At 32.1% G+C, this 18,128-nt stretch overlaps 1 protein-coding gene across 1 annotated transcript; it reads right to left on the bottom strand.

Annotated features, from left to right (window-relative positions):
* Positions 1-1,904: 1,904 nt before the first annotated feature.
* Positions 1,905-16,732, bottom strand: LOC134259092 (uncharacterized). Its single transcript, XM_062741689.1, has 4 exons — positions 16,610-16,732; positions 11,829-12,006; positions 2,381-2,538; positions 1,905-2,072 (listed from the first exon to the last, which is right to left on the bottom strand). The coding sequence occupies exons 1-4, from the start codon at positions 16,659-16,661 to the stop codon at positions 1,933-1,935; spliced, it is 528 nt and encodes a 175-aa protein (XP_062597673.1). The 5' UTR covers positions 16,662-16,732; the 3' UTR covers positions 1,905-1,932.
* Between the last annotated feature and the right edge of the window lie 1,396 nt (positions 16,733-18,128).

Below are 18,128 nucleotides of genomic sequence, written 5' to 3' on the forward strand. Positions count from 1 at the left end.
AAGGAAACTCTTAATTTTGTGGGCAAATTTATAAATGATAACATGTTATAGTACCATTAGTCTTTTACACATACATGCATATTTGATGTATTCCTTTTAGACAGGATTATTGTTGAAATCATTTATGTCAACTGCTAATTGTATAATTGTTTTGCTATTCATTGGCTTATCTTTTCCTTATTATTGTAACAATTTCATACTTGTCTGTTATGGGCTCTAAATTAGAAATAAAATGTTCTGTTCTGTTCTGTTCTATGTTGTAATAGAAATAAAGTTCTGTCGCCAATTGAAAGATCCGTGTTCCCTGTAATTAGAACATTTTAAGATGATTGCTCAAAGGTCTTTACTTTCAGCTTCATTGGCATCACGACGTGTGATTGACGTGTCCAGTGGGACTGTAGATGAAAGAAGACGAAGAAGAGCAACAATAGAGAGAATTTTCCTTGAAATATAGATATCTAGGCTTTGTAAGGTTTGTGTATAATTGAAAAATTTTGTGAAAAAAAGAGGCTTTAGGGTACATGCAGAGAAAAAATATAAAGAAATGTTGATTCTGGTTATGCCTACGGCTGAGAAAGATTCTAAGAATTTTGGAATAAATATCTTGAAATGTAAGGATGTAAAGGTTATTTTCAATGGTTCAAAACATGAATGTATAATTATAAAAGGCGGATCCATACAAAACGCATATCTTTGATGTGCGATATTTAGTGTTCAAGGTTTTTCAGCATCTATGAAGGACGACAATTAGTATCCTTTCAAAAACAAAACAAAATCACTCATAAACATTATAATTTCAGAAGAAGGACAACAAACTAAAGAATAACAATTTATAGACCAGGAAGATGCTTCTGATAAATTAATGTAGAGAGAACACATTAAGTCGGACAAATTTCCTCGGAGACTCTCCGTGCTGTCTCACTAGCTAATGGAAAGGCAGTTATTTATGTTCTACGTTAATTACTCTTTTCGTCCCAAGACCATGGCATTTAATAGCTGTCAACGAATAGAACAGTCTTTTTTGTATTTAAAAGTCTGAAAAGGTAATTAAATTAGGCTACGGAAGAAGGAGGACAAACCTTTTATACATTGACAAAAATAACACTACTCCAGACTTTTTTATTATTAGTGAGTCAACAAAGATAATACAAAATATTATTCAGATTTTGACATACTACATGACTAACATGATAACAATATCTTTCATTTGCTCTGAAGCCTAAACAAAACATATCATCATGAATAAATGAATTCAAATACAAGGCTAAAAACTTCTATATTCCATTATGTTCTCTTCTTGCAATGTCAGAATACATTTTCATATTGTAGGCCTTAATATAACATCGAACAGGAGCAAGAAATAACATAGATCAGGAATAGAAAAGTACACACAAAATTAAGCATTTGATACCGAGCATAGTGTATATAAGCTTAAGTAAGATGATTAAATCTGTAAGATATCGTTAAATACATATATGTTTAATGGCAAACGTGTGTAAAAAAGATCTCAGAAATATTTAAAAATAAGCGCTTTACATAAATTATTGTTACTAACATTGCATTTAAATCTTGCACTTTACATGCGAACGTATTTTCTAACCTGCAATGCATCCTGATAAAGTACATTGAAACTTAAGTACATAGAAATGTTTGGGTTTCTTTCTATGATAGATTTTAGAAAAATTTAGGCGTCTTAATAATACAAACATCTTTTGAACGTACATGTAACTAAGTGCAAATTACTTTAACAATTAACTTTAAATTACCGTGCATGTTTATAATAAGTTAAACAAATATACAAGCATGCACTAAAAAGAATATACGCAGAAACAAAACTTTAATACTTGTATAGTTATATCTTATCCCCATACATGTATCTCAAGTAAGCTACTGAGTTTATCAAAATCTCCCCAAAAAGGGTTAAATAGATTTTTATGTGGAAGTGAACAACTTTCCACTGGTCGTGGTATATCTGACGGAAGTGTCACGTGGTGCAGTGGGCGTGGCAACTGAAGAGACGGTGTGTTCATACGCAGGTGGAGGGGACATCACTCTGTCCTCAATATCCTGAACTAAAACCAAATCATAATTCAATTCACATGTGATGCATACTAGTATTGATAGATGAAATACCATCTAATGCATGCTTATTTCTATAGAAGTTTATTTTTCAAGTTTTTAAAAAAATGTTATAGTTCAATCTCAAACTACAACAATTTAAGAAATTGTATGGGCAATAACAAAGAGAACAAAATCAAACTTTGAACAAGGTAAATTAAGTACATCTTTAGGGAATATTATGTTTGTTATCACAAGCAACGCTCACACAATATACTTGAGTAAAGCATTACTATGAAACAATACATTGTTGACTCACTACCTGTCAAAATTCGGGCTCGAGATCCATCTGACCACCGAGGGTCTATTCCAACAGTGACATTCTTCTTATTGTATTTACTGATACAGCAGCAAGTGACGGAGATGATACACACAATCGCTACCACAGTACCAGACACGACTCCAAGGTACAAACTGGCACTGAAGAAGAAAATAGTGTAAAAGCCTAAAGATAGGGGAAAAATACAGGAGTCTTCTAAGGATCAGATATGGTACACAATATACTAGTAATAAGAAGCTTGGGTAGAGGAAATAATAATCCGAATGGCAATGTAGGAGTTGAGGATGAAGAAAACAATAAAGGGGTCTTGGAATGAGGGAAAGTATAGATGTTTTAAGAAAACGAGTCAATGTAGTATGTTAGAATGAGAAAACAGTGTGTGGATGAAGAAAATCTTGAAAGAGTATATAGATGAAGAAACGATGAGTGTGTCTCCGCATTCGATAACAATAAAGGAGGTTTTGGGAATGAGAAAAGCAACGTAGGAGTGTAGGTGTAAAGAAAACAATGTGAATTGATAGAAAAAGGAAAAATGATCTAGGTGTTAAAGTACGAGGAAAACAGTAGAGGTGCTCTTAGATTAAGAAAAAAACGTATGTGTCTAAGGATGAGGAAAACTTTATTTAAAGGGAATCTTAGAACGAACTAAACAATGTAGGAGTCTTAGGATAATGAAAACAATGAAGGACCAATGGGGAAAACGATGTAGGTGACCTAGGATGCAAGTACATGTATCTTAGAATGTGGAAAACACTGGAGGAATCTTAGGATGGGAGAAAACTGTAGAAGTCTTAGGATGATCAAAACCAAAGCAACGGCAAAAAAGGATATACATATGTAAGTGCCCTAGAATGAAGAAAACAATGAGGAATTCTTAAGGTGAGACTTACAACCTAAGAGTATAAGAATTAGATAAACAAAATCAAAGTTTAAGGATAAAAAAAATGCAAGAATACTGAGATGAGGAAAACAATATAAAATTCTTCAGATGAGGACAAAAATTTAGGAATTGTAAAATATGTTCACGATTGAGAAAAAAAGTTCTAATGTCAATAAAATAAAACTCTTAGAAAATAAGGTAGGTCTATTTTGATGAGCCAAACCATGAAGGAATCTTGGGATGTAGAAATTAAAACGAGTATTAGGGTGAGAAAATTAATGAAACAGTCATAGGTTCAGACAAGTGATGAAGGAGTCCTAGGAAATCAATATAGGGATCTAATCTTAGGATAAGGAAAACAATGTCATGAAAAAAATGGAAGTCGCAAGGTTAAAAAATAAAATAGAAGTTCTATTATAAATAATGTCAGACTAGATTGTGACGAACAAAGAAGAAGCATTCAACGAGGAAAGAATATAAACGCCTTCGAAAGAGGAAACTAACGGAATAGTTTTAACATAAGAAAAATTTTATAGAAGTTTGAGGATGAAAAAAAAAATCTAAGGTGAAAAATAGAGAAGTATTATGGTGAGAAAAAAAATGAAGTACGACTTCTTGGATTTGGCAAACGCTGTAGGTTATTAGGATGAGGAAAACAATTCAGAAAATCTCAGATGAGGAAAACAATATAGGGGTCCTGTGATGAGACAAGACAAGAGGTTAAGGATGATGTAATCAATGAAGGGGGTTTTGGGGGAGAAAAGAAAGGCTGAAGTCTTAGGCTGAGGAAAGCAATGTAGAAATTTTAAGATAAGATAAGAAAAACAATATAAAAGTCTTCGGATGAAAAAGAAAATGTAGGAGACTTTAGGAGAGAAAAATAGAAGCGTGAGGATAAAAACAATAAAATAACAAATGGTGAATAATGTAGAACTATTGGAATGAAACAAATAATGTAGGCGTCTTTGGATGAGGAAAACAACGAAGATGTTCTGAGATGAAGAATACAATGTCAGAGTCTTAGAATTGACAAAAAAAAATGTAGCCGTTTTAGGACAAGGAAAACAACGTTGAAGTTTTAGTACGAAATGAACTATGTATCAGTTTTAGTAGAAAAACAACGTTACAGTTTTACGGCGAGGAAAACAATGTATCAGTTTTAGTTCGAGGAGAACAACTTTGAAGTTTTTAGACGATGAAAACACTGTAGCAGTTTAAGTACGAGGAGAACAATATAGCATATTTGTATGAAGAAAACACCGATAAAGATTTCAGTTGAGGAAAGCAATGAAGAGCAGTTTTAGGATGTGGAAAATAGTGTATTAGTTTTGGTTGAGGATAACTCAGGCACCTGACGTTACTTATTTTTCTTTTAATAAAAAAAATACATGTATACCCATACCTTATTAGGTATGGGTATATTTTTTTATTAAAGAAAATATATAAGTAACGTCAGGTGTTGTGGTGGATAGCGACGTTGAAGTTTTAGTACGAGGAGAACAATGTAGCAGTTTTAGGATGGAGAAATTGTATTCGCTGGATGGGCATAAACAATTCATTATTCCTTCATATTTATTTGTTTATTTTATGTATATGGATTCCACTTATAGTGAAAGCTGGGGCTGTGTTATTACATACTTGATACCCTTTGCCAACTGTGATTTGTTTTCGTTTTTGTTGGATAATTCTGATTGATTTAAGAATATATCACTCTCTTTAATGGACTTTCGCGAGAAGCTCTGACTTCTACAGTTGAGGCTTACCTTTACACTAGAACAATGGACGGAAACTCTTTAACGATGTAAAATATCAGCTCTACATTTAATTCAACGAAAACAGAGGGTTATTTCAAAGCACGAATCAGTTGTCCTTAAAGAAAACGACAACCCAAACTACCCTCAACTCCCGGCCTTCACATGTTAGTGCCCCTAACAACACTAGGGGCACTACCTATGACCTCAAGCAAGGGTTTCTTTTTTTTTATCAATTCTGTACCTTCGTACATGATACTTGTAGGTTGAAATGTCAAAGTAAATGTCAACTGTAAAAGTAAGAGCTTCTTACAAAATTCAAAAATAAGACGTGATCAAGTATTCCGACTCTTTAAATTATAGTAACTCTCACTGGTCTTTGGTATCATGTATTCAAAATTTCTTTCGTGGTTTCCAAATTTATGGTCTTTTGGACATAAGATAAATGTACGTTTACTAAAAAAGAAACGATTTTATAGTGATTTTGCCACACCACTTCCAGAATGACTACAGCCTAGAAAGAAGCTTATTAAATTTTCTAAGAACGCATCGTCGTCAGTTATAAGGGAATGTGCAGCTTTGTAGTTAATTTATTTATTTGTAAATGAATATTCAAAACTAGATGCTGTCATGAGACAGTAATACCCGCACTATGGTGTTTGCCTCTAAATACACCGCTGCATTTCATTTCCGGAAATATGCATAGCATTTCCGACAATTTTTTATTTCATTTCCGACATTTTTTGTTTTCATTTCCGACATAATATTCATTCCAAATTACCCTGCGGCAATTCAATGTTTTAAATTATTTTATACCAAAATATTGATACAAAATAATAATAATAATAATAATAATAATAATAATAATAATAAAAAACAGCTTTACATTTATGCATATATGTCAACTAAGTCTAGGTAAAGGAGTTCAATGAGCATAAAACTTTTTCAACACATTTAATGTGCACCAAATACACACTCCTTCATATTGGACTTTCCAAGGAAGAAGTCAAAATAATTCTATAATTATCACCGTACATGTATTCGTCAAATTGAACATAAAATTTTCAGGTGACCATATGATCTATGAGCCTCATATATGTATTTTGAATACTTAATTCATTACCAGACTGAAATAACAGAATTTAATTAATGATTGAAGTAAATTACTTAATTAGATTCAGATAAATATTTTGCCCATAATTTAGAACTTTTTAAATTTACTTTCTCAACGACATAAAATATTATTTTAGTACAAAGCGTTTTTGATGAATTTATCAAAATATGCAAACTGATTTCAGTACTTGGTCAGGAAAAAAACCCATTGAAAATACAAGGCCAAAATAAAAAATAACTGTTTCCCCTAACGCGACCGACCCAATTAAATCGCGCCGACTGAAAAGATTTTTTAGATAAGATGATTCAAAATTTTTTTTTATTGTCAACCAAGTTTTTATAAAATACAATCTCATCAAAATCAGTTTGTATCAGAACGGCCGACATTGTTCTGCTGTGATTTTCAAGCAAAGCATTTGATGGAAGCAAAATAGCGCCCAGATGTGATTACAGAGAAGTAGTTCTTCATAAAACAATGGCGATGTCTCAGTCTTATGCCTTTAGCTAACTAGAATTCTTCACTCTTTAAACAATTTGATAATAAAATTCACCATGACTAATTAAGAGTTTTTCGGAGGTGTCTTGGCATTTCCATGTGAGTGAATAAATTTTCGAAAGGGACGGTAAACAACGAACAAACAATTCTGTCTGTTGAATTTCAGGTACGTAATACATGGAAAGGCCCGCCTCATGAGCAGATGAGGGTCCCACATAGTGAACACATCATTCTTTCACTGCAATTTATTTAATTTGAGTTTTGATCTAAATAAACAATTCATCTATGTTCCTAAGTTTACTATATGCCATTATGGAATCATAGAAGCTGTTGTAAATATGTCTGCATATTCATCCAAATAAATGTTATTCAGTTGTACTTTTTCATGCCTTTATTTACGGGTAAATTTCATGACTATGGCATTGCTTTATAACCCTAGCATTTTACTCATTTGTAGATTCGGTTTGTTTCATTTAAATAATGTTTAAATACTCTTTCCAAATAGTTTAAAAATCATTAGTTAGCTTCCTGAGACGTCCAGTGTATTTTTCTTTAATTAGGCCCTTGAAGATTGGTTGTTTCTTTGCTTTTAATCCCTTCGAAATTTGTTGGGACGACATTTGAACATTTCCCCATTGCTCCAAATTTAGACGTACTACGCACTATTTTGCCAGTAAGCAGTGGGGATCTTTTTGAGCCAGTATTTTCTGCGACACTAGAATAAATTTTTATTGTCCCTTTTTAAGGATTTTTTTTTCAATGTTTCTCATTGGTATTTGAACCTGCGACTTAAAATTAGCAACTTACGTCTTAACTTCAAAGCAAAATGCTCTACAACCACTGCATATCTGATGGCCCTCAAAAAAGTACATTGGCTGTCCACAAGCACTGGAGGATGATTGAAGTTTTGAAAAAAAAATATACTCGAATGTTCAGTCTTTGCGTATTTGAGAATCTTGTCTTTTTTTTATTCGATTTATATAAATGTACTCAGGCGTGAGATATTTCATAAGTTCATCTAAATATTTCATAAGTTCATCTAAATTACAGTTGTGAATTAATTAATCATGAATTTTATTTTTAAATGGCATATATATGATACTTAGCATTTTGTTCACAAATCGCTTTCTTTCGTACTTTTCTTATTTATAAATATAACTTTCCATTAAATTTTAGAATGTATTTTCAAAGCTGCTGTCAGAAAAAATTGTTTACCTACCTACCGACCCAACTTGAGAATTTAGGGTCGGGTTATGGGAAACAAAGATATTTTTAATTCCGGCCCAACCCGATTAATTTGTCAATGCCTATCTCTCTCTCTCTCTCTCTCTCTCTCTCTCTCTCTCTCTCTCTCTCTCTCTCTCTCTCCCCTCCCCCCCCCCCACACACACACTCTCTCACTCTCACATTTTTTAAAAATAGACCTAGATGGCAAAGTTATGTTAAAACATAGTTTATTATGATAGTTTGAAAGAACTACATGCGGTATATTGCATATATTTGCCCCCCACAAAAGTTAAAAGTTGAAAACTTCCTGAAATGTGCTGAATTCAATAAATTGTATGAGAAATATAAATTAATAGAAAATATTATAGTTTCATAGCAGTGTATGCACAATTTTTGTTTTTATGACGTCACAAACTAGTCCGATGTTATATCCTTTCTGAGAAAGAGGACAAAATGGACAAAATTTCAACAATTTTAGCTTTAAAATTTATAGAGCGCAAGTTTGTTCAGGAACAATATTGACATATTTCATTAATATTATCATTCTACACATTATATCAAAATATTGATCCTGAACACACATGCGCTCCGTGACTTTTATTCAAAACACACACACATTAAAACTGAAATTTACGTCATGATTATCTCATTACTTACATATAACGTTATTACTTATGAAAATATTCAGTGATTTGAAGTCAGCATATACTCCCCTGTTTAAGAACTTAATTAAATATATCTCCATCAAAGTTTGATTTGGGGGGCAAATATTGGTTATTACCGAATAAAGTTCTTTGTTCTTGTACTAAACAGTTTTACGTGTGAACATCTTATTTTCTACATTCACATTGGGTTTGCGTCACCCATTATCATATTTATAGATATCACCTCTCGGCACACCTCGGCCGATTCATACTGGCAACGGAATCAGCAAAGGTTTGTCGAATGAGATTATTTAGCACATGTATGCTGACGATGCAGTGTGGTCAGTTAAAATCATTTGTGTTTTAATTGGATTATATGGATTATATTTCATGAATTCGTTGTCACGACCTGACATTCGGTAAGTACAAGATTTAGTATAGATTGCATAAAAATAAATAAATGCAAATGGTTAGGTTGAAGTTCAAAAAGGGTCAAAGATCATCGCATGCCACAGTCGACAAATTTCACATTGTCAAGTTATCTCCCGTTGCGGACATTCAGTATATACAGGCGCAGATCCAGAATTTTTTTTTTCAGAAAGGGGGGGGGGGGGTTGGGGTCACACCTCAGTCAAAAAAATCAGCCCAAGATTTCCTGAGAAGCATATAAAAAATAATAATAAAAACAATGATGGTGGAGTCCCTGTTTTCTAAGGGGGAGGATGTCCAAAGTCATTTTTATTCTCTACAGTACATAGTCTTATTTAAATAACTGCTAATTCTGGGGGGGGGGGTCTGATCTCCTTAGCCACTGACTCCCTGTACCTGAAATGACAATTGATCTTATGACTCCATAATAGTAGAAAATTTTTTCATTTGACTATATATACATATTTTGTTTCCTATGTTTATGTATGTTTGTCTGTCCACAGAAACTTTAACCTTGCCCATAAGTTTTAAGTGGATTGGGCTATACACATGTCTTCAACATTTCATACTAGGTAAATTTTTTTTGGCAAAACCTTTTAATGGGTACCACCAATTTTGACCTCTTGATCTCTTGACCTTGGAGTTTGACCCACTTTTACAAGAAAAATACCTTAAACTTGGCCTAAGTTTTGAACAGGTGGTGCTAGGACTTTCATGCTCTAACATGTGTAATCATTGTGAACTTTCAACAGGTATAATTATTTTTGACCTAGACCTTAGAGTTGAACCCAATTTAACTTTAACCTTGGCAATAACTTTTGAACAGGTGAGGAAGTTCTAGGGATTTCTCTCTTTTTTCACATGTGTATTCCTTGTGACAAGACTTTCCCTTTGATACCAACAATTTTGACCCTTTGACCTTGACCTTGGAGTTTGACTTACCGGTACATTTGAGAAACTTCAACCTTTGCCAAAAGCTGCCATAACAGTTGCTGTCACAGCAAACAAACAAATTACTAAAAAAACACAGTATACATGTACATATTTTATATTCAACAGATATACATCTGGTCATATCTCTATTTCTCCCTTGAATGAGACATGGTGATATAAATTTTAAAAAATAATTATGATAAGAGTTGAAAAGGTTGTGCATATTAAAATATACTAAGCTCTGCGGATGAATTAGATATACCAGTTTAGCTTTATTTTGCTACCCAAAGCACCTTGATTAACTATTTATAAGCATACTGTTTTCTGAAATGTACTGATTTCTGTTGTCCATCTGTTTGTCTGCAAACTTTTCACATTAACTTCTTAAGAACCACTGGGCCAATTTCAACCAATTTACATTTAAATATGCAGGGGACTTTTTCCACATAAATCTTCTTCTCAAGAACAGCAAAGACATTTATTGTCCCCCATTTTCGCTAAAGGTAGGGTACATTAAATCTCATTTGTTTGTCAATCTGCCCATCTGTCACAATAAATTTAACCTTGGTCATATGGTCATATATTTTGAATGAGAAGAGACAGGACTTTTATATTAAACATGCGTATTAGTATTAAATGGGACAATACCATTCTAAATACACTATGATTTTTATTACCCATGACCTTGAAGTTTGACCTAATTTCATGAACAAATTAATTGCTTTAAATTGATCATTTTGAAAGATAAATGAAAGGGCATTCATATTACCTGTGATAAGACCTTTCCAAATGTATCATGACTTTTTGACTCTGTGACCTTGACCTTGAAGTTTAACTTAGTTTTCATTAATGTTGTATTTCCTTTTCATTGAGAAGAGATTCGACTTTCACATTTCAAGTGAATATTACCCATAACAAGATGTTTCCCAACATGCTATGATTTTTTACCCCTTGACCTTGAGGTTTTAAAAAAATTTCAAAAGAGTGAACTCTCCCAAAAGAGGATAAGACCACTGTTTAAAACGAAAAAGGAGTTTAGGGAAGACTGGGCTTTTTCCATAAAAAACGTCATTTTTTGACCCTCATTTGACCCCCCGGGCAAAATCAAAATTCTGAAACCTAACTGCACTTCTACATGACCCCACCAACCATCTCCCAAAAGATGATTAGGCTGCTGAATAAAATGTAAGAGGAGTTCAGGGAAGATGGGGCTTTTAGCATCTAAAAAAGTCAGTAAAATGTAAGATCGAGGGAATTTACCTACAGTAAGATACCTTCAATGGGAATCGCCATTTTGCAACCATTCTTGCGATTGTCAATAGGATCCAGACATAACATCGATTATTTAAATTGGCAGACTGGGGTTTGACAATAAATAATCATTCTTAATTGTTTAATTTAAATGACAAATGGTTTATTTTAATGCACCTTTAGATCACATTGCATGCAATTATTGTATCAAAATCAGCTGACTGCAAAAAAAGAATGCGATTTTCGTTTTCCTGAAAATCAATTAGAAATCATAGGAAACAACTTTCTTTTAATTTCTGTAATTTTTGCCCCCTGCCATTATGAAAATCTCATTCATTCGCTCATCTGCCCAACTCTAATAAAAAATTTAGCCTTTAGGAGTGAATTATTGCCTTCAAATTTCACATGTGCATTTCTTCAAAAATATTCTATGATTTCTTACCACGTGACCTTGGCTTTCAAATTTTTACTTCTTATCAAAAGTACTTTTAAAATAAGACTTGAGAAGATATCCACCGGTAATTTTCATATTTCATCTGTGCATTTCTTGTGAAATCTATTCCAAATATACTTTGACTTAAGACCTCAAACCCTTGGGGAAAAAATCAACTTTTGATAATTAACTGTTATAACTTCTAATTGAGAAAAGAGGGTTACTATACTGAACTTGTCAATAATGAACGTTATAATAGTACACTCTAATTACTTGTCATTGTAGATGGGCTTTTCTGTTGTAGTGATCGGAGGTGTACAACAGAAGTCTCCATGTTGTCCACAACAGCCATGTTCACAATGGACGTAAGTTCGTAATTTGTAAATCATTCCGAAGCTATTCTGTCTGTAGGTGATTCTCGGGCACTCGTATCCTTCAGCATAATGTACGACTAAAATAAGTAGAAATAAAAAACAAAAATAAGTAGATATACAAAACTAAAATAAGTAGAAATACATAATATCGATAATTTATTCTGGATATTTGATGTATAGAACTAATAGCTTATACTGAATTTCTATTACTGAGGACTATTTAGTTATATTGAGAATCTATTACTAATGACTATTTAGTTATATTGAGAATCTATTACAGAGGACTATTTAGTTATATTGAGAGAATCTATTACAGAGGACTACAGAGGACTATTTAGTTATATTGAGAATCTATTACAGAGGACTATTTAGTTGTACTTAGTATTGAGAATCTATTACTGAGGACTATTTAGTTATATTGAGAATCTATTACTGAGGACTATTTAGTTATATTGAGAATCCATTACTGAGGACTATTTAGTTATATTGAGAATCTGTTACTGAGGACTATTTAGTTATATTGAGAATCTATTACTAATGACTATTTAGTTATATTGAGAATCTATTACTGAGGACTATTTAGTTATATTGAGAATCTATTACAGAGGACTATTTAGTTATATTGAGAATCTATTACTGAGGACTATTTAGTTATATTGAGAATCCATTACTGAGGACTATTTAGTTGTATTGAGAATCTATTACTGAGGACTATTTAGTTACATTGAGAATCCATTACTGAGGACTATTTAGTTACATTGAGAATCCATTACTGAGGACTATTTAGTTATATTGAGAATCCATTACTGAGGACTATTTAGTTATATTGAGAATCCATTACTGAGGACTATTTAGTTGTATTGAGAATCTATTACTGAGGACTATTTAGTTATATTGAGAATCCATTACTGAGGACTATTTAGCTACATTGAGAGTCTATTAGTGAGGAGTACTAAGATACATTGAAAATCTATTACTGAGGACTATTTAGTTACACTGAGTATCTATTATTGATTGAGGACTAATTAGTTAAATATTACCTAGGACTGACTGATGACTAAGAAGTTATACTGAATCTCTTTAATTAGCTGGGGACTAGAATAGTTTTATGAATATTACTGAGGACTAATAAATATTACTGAATATTTTTTTACTAGGCAACAATTAGTTATACTGAATATCTTGAGGACTAATAAGTTTTTTCAGTATCTCTGATTTTGGACTAATTAGTAATACTGAGTATCTATTACTGAGGACAAATTAGTAATGCTGAGTATCTTTTAATGAGAACTAGTAAGTTATATTGATTATTAATTAATGAGGACTAATTTCTTTTACCTAATATTTATTATTGAGGACTAATGAATATCTATTACTGACGATTAATTTGTTATACTGAGTATCTTTTAATAAGGACTAAATAGAATATCTATTACTGAGGACTAATTTGTTAAACTGAGTATCAATTAATAAGGACAAATTAGTTTTACTGAGCTTCTGATACTGAATCACTCGAATTCAGGTGCATAAGGTACTTGTACAATCAACATTAGTAAAGACGAAGTTTTACTATAAAGATAAATAATATATTCTGGGTTACACTTACTGATATAGTATACTACAAAGTTTACTTCAGTATCATTGATTCCGAAGACTAATTAATTATCCTAGGTACGGTGTCTAATACCTGAGATTATTTAGTAATCTTGAGTATTTGCTTTCAAATTTTAAATTTGTCATCCAGAGTTTCCAATATATATGGAACGCCATCACTGCCTTATAGCATACAACTATGCATTTATTATGTCAGTTTATGATTACGTGATGTGAACATATTTTTACGTTATATCCATTTTTTATGAGATGATGTAAATATATCTTAACATGATGTCAATGCTGCATTACATGAAGTAAATAACTCCTTTCATTATGTCAGCACTTCATAACTTGAAGTAAAAAATTCATTATGTGAAGTGATAATGTGTTTACATTGTGTTAAAACTTTATTACGTGAAATGAATGCTTCTTTACATCATTTCATTTCTTTAATATGTGAGGTCAAAATTGCATTACGTCAAGTAAATTGTGTTTTATAATTAAACTTATCATTACATGAAGTCAAAAGCCCATTCCTTTTTGAGAGTGTATATTTCTATTATATCAAAGCATTATTACGTGATATGGATTTATCTTTATTTTACGGCGAGGGCATCATGATGTGAGGTGAACACATCTTACCTTTATGTCAGTGCTTTATTACGTGGTGTAAAAATGTATAACATAATGTGAACATATCTTTATATTATATCAATACTTTATTACATTATGTCAAAACTCCATTCCGTGATGTGGATATATAATTACGTTATGTCAACTCTTTCTTATGTGATTTAAAAATATCCTTATATTGTGCTAACTCTTTATCATGTTGATTCCAAAAGTTCATTACCTGATGTTAAAATACATTTACATTATCTCAAAGCTGTATATCTAGTATATAATGAATGTTGACGACCGTGTGTTAATGACTGGTAAGAAGGGGGGTGGGGGGGGTCCTGATTGATTAGGATAAATTACAGGCACATAATATCACCCCCCCCCCCCTCTTTTCCCAGACATAACTTTACTATAGAAAATGTAATGTTCATTGAAACTGTACAGCCCCCCACCCCCACTTCTTGTTGAAGTATACACTGTAGTCCACTAAGGGTAATGTAATATATCTGAGAAAAAATGGGACTGATTGAAGTTGGACCCCTCTCCCCGAAATAGGATTTTCGGGCTTGGACTTTTTTTCTTGGCTTGTCAAGTTTTTTGGGTAAATGATTTTTTTTCTGGCTGTCCTCCTCTTTCAAAAAAAAGATGCTACGTCACTGGAGTTAGTAATTTTTTTTAATCATTCCAGGGCCAGAATTCTATTACAAAAATCTACCAGTCGCTCATCTAAATCAATTGAATATGCCTTAGTAAGCATGCATGGGCACATATCAGTGGCAGATATGGGAATCCTGAACAAGGAAGGGGGCGGTATATGGTTGGAGACCAAGGGCGGAAAGCGGAGAAGCTCTCAGGCTTTATAGTTTCATAGAAAAAAGTTTTCAACTTAATTCAGCTAAACTTAATGTGAAACTAATGCAATGTCCTACAAAGTTTAAGACTTTTATTAAAAAAAAAAAAGTTCAAAATAAAAAGAAAAAAAAATGATTGCTGCACGACTCATAATATTTGATTTATTTAATTATCAGATACAAGTAAACACCATTGAATTTCGACGTGACTTTAATTCACAGTCGCAGTGTAAAGGCTTTGCATGTTTCAAGATTGTCAATCATTTGTCGCTTAAAGTTTTCATTTAAAGATGTCATTCCGAAATCGCTGAGAATCTCTTCTACGACAGTTTTCTCTCCCGCCATTTTTAGTGCTTGCGGAACGCGGAAAATACGTTATGCTCATATAAAGGCCGAGGATACCCGTGTTCGCATAACGTAATAGTGAATCGACATAATGTAGAAGAGTGCGCACAGTATGGTATGAGCTTTTCACATCAGTTAATAAAAACTAAGATTGTCATGAAAAGTAAACATAACGAAATGCAAGTTGACGAAATAAAGTTGTAGTATGTGTAAATGTCATGAAGAGTTGACATAATGTAAAGAAAAGTTAACACGATGCAATAGTAGTGTGGGTTAATGTTATAAAGAGTTGACATAATGTAATGGAAGGTTGACACAATGCAATAGTAGTGTGGGTTAATGTCATAAAGACTTGACATAATGTAATGGAAGGTTGACACAATGCAATAGTAGTGTGGGTTAATGTCATAAAGACTTGACATAATAAAATGGAAGGTTGACACAATGCAATAGTAGTGTGGGTTAATGTCATAAAGAGTTGACATAATGTAATGGAAGGTTGACACAATGCAATAGTAGTGTTCTGCTATAAGGCAGTGACGGCGTTCCATAAATATACCAAAAATTAATTAAAGCAATATGAGCTGCATTTCTGAAATTTTTATTTTGCTGTTAAAATATGACGTTTAAGAAAATCTGTATACCAGTATAAACAAACCTTTATGATAAATAAGAACAAAATTACATACTAAATTGTTTCTGTAAACAGAATTCTGTACAATGGAATGTATAGTATTATATAAGAAATCAATATTGTACAGGACGACATTATAATGTATGCTTTGATCAAAGCTTATAAATAGTTCTACTACAAATATGAACGACTAAAATCTATTTATGTTCTTTTTTTATGATCAATGTATTGTAATAGTGAATTATAATATTGTATAAACAAAAATTTACAACATCAAAGTTACATGCAGCTCTTATTGCTTTAACTAATAAGAGGAATTAATAGTTATACTGGGTATTTGATCAATATCAGTTACTTAACATTTTACCGTACGCATGAAACGTACGCGCGAAATTTCCATTCAAGATGACTGGAATACTTGGAGTTGATTGTGTATATTATAGGCTTTACTCCCTTCCATTTATCCTCAGGACGTATCGTTTTCGCTCGTAAGACTTTAAAAAACATACTTTGGAAACTTCAACATGGCTAAATTAGGAATGTCGTTTAGGTATTGGAAATGGAAAATGTTAAGTAATTAATTAAATTTAAATTCTTCATTGTACTTAATATTATAATATTATAATATCATACCTTCAGTCAAGAAGAATACCAGTTTCAACATAAGAAAAGGCCAGATTTCCATTGCTAAAAATTAAATTCCTTTCCGAGATCACATAATTGTTACAAATGCGTTGTTTGGACCCAGTCGTGGAAAGATGTCACACATCAGCAAAGTGCACTATTGATTAAAATACGGATGTTAGTATGGTACCCATTCAGCGTGAAATTACAATGAATTTGGAAAACTTTCAAGAATTCAGATAGGTAATAAAATCCATGAATTTTAAATGATGCCTGTATTATTTTCAAACATCGCATGTCTACGCCGAATCTTTCATGACCCCAAAACAATAAGGCGAATTCATAATTTACACGTGACAATTACATGTAATACAGAAATGGTTTGTAAGGTATAAAGAAACTAAATATTGTTCTTTTGATACTTATAAAATTGCATCTTTTTCATGACTTTCAAGCTATTATTTTGATAAAGCTTTAGGGTAACTTTAATATGGTGCAATGATGAGACTTGTAAGATGCTGTGTCTCACCTCAAATGTATTCATCTCAAATTTGTGACATTCCGAAACAAACCAAACAAAAATATGGTTTTGCTTTACGCCTTATCGTTATCAATTCATTTTGATTGAACATTCTTTTATATTTTATCTTGCATTTATATGAAGCGGAATTTATTCAATTTGTTTCACATTGTAAAAATTAAACTCTCTTGCTGTGGCCTTCAGTTTAACAGTTAGATATATCAATCAATGTTTTATCAGTTAACAATTTTCATCTTCAATTCTACATTGATTCGATTTATCCCTTTGAACTCAAAATATGTTACATTGTACCACAGAATCATTTGTTTCATACTTTTGGATAAGACCAGAAGATAAGACATCGATAATGGTAACCTTACAACAAACCTCTGTAATAAACGTGATTATTTTTTTTTTTCAATTTTAAAGGTTTAAGAAGTTTAGTACCTGTGAATGGAAGTGGTCAAATATTTTCATTGTTTGGCATCAAAACACAAAAATTATTGTGCATGAGACAATTATTAGTAACTGTATTTGAAATGTCTTTTTACAAGTAAAAACAAATATGGACTTCGAGATACAAGTGGTTTGATTTTATAATAAGAGGATTGCCTCAAACAGGCACAGTGATTCTAAATTTCCCTTGTAAAGTCAATTTTACAAATGTTGTATAAACAGAACTTCTTCATCCGATACACTAAGGTAACATTTCATAATTATTCAAAAAACAAACAATGGACATACAAGGCTTCAACTCTTCTGATATTTTTTACTTCTTTAATTGCATTTCTATAAGTATTAACCAAAATTGCACTGGCAAATTCAAAAGAACCAGAATGCATATGCAAAACATGAGCAAACTGACAAACTCTTCAACAAAATCCATCTGTACTTTTAATTACTAACCACTCAAATATCTTCCATGCAAATGACAACACCATCTAACAACTTACAAATATCTATTACTGTTAAATGTATTCTCTTTCATATTGTAAATTTGAGATTTTT

Source organism: Saccostrea cucullata, unplaced genomic scaffold, assembly GCF_032062105.1.
Source record: "Saccostrea cucullata isolate Sc308-1 unplaced genomic scaffold, CSIRO_AGI_Scuc_v1 ctg12810, whole genome shotgun sequence".
NCBI lineage: Eukaryota > Metazoa > Mollusca > Bivalvia > Ostreida > Ostreidae > Saccostrea > Saccostrea cuccullata.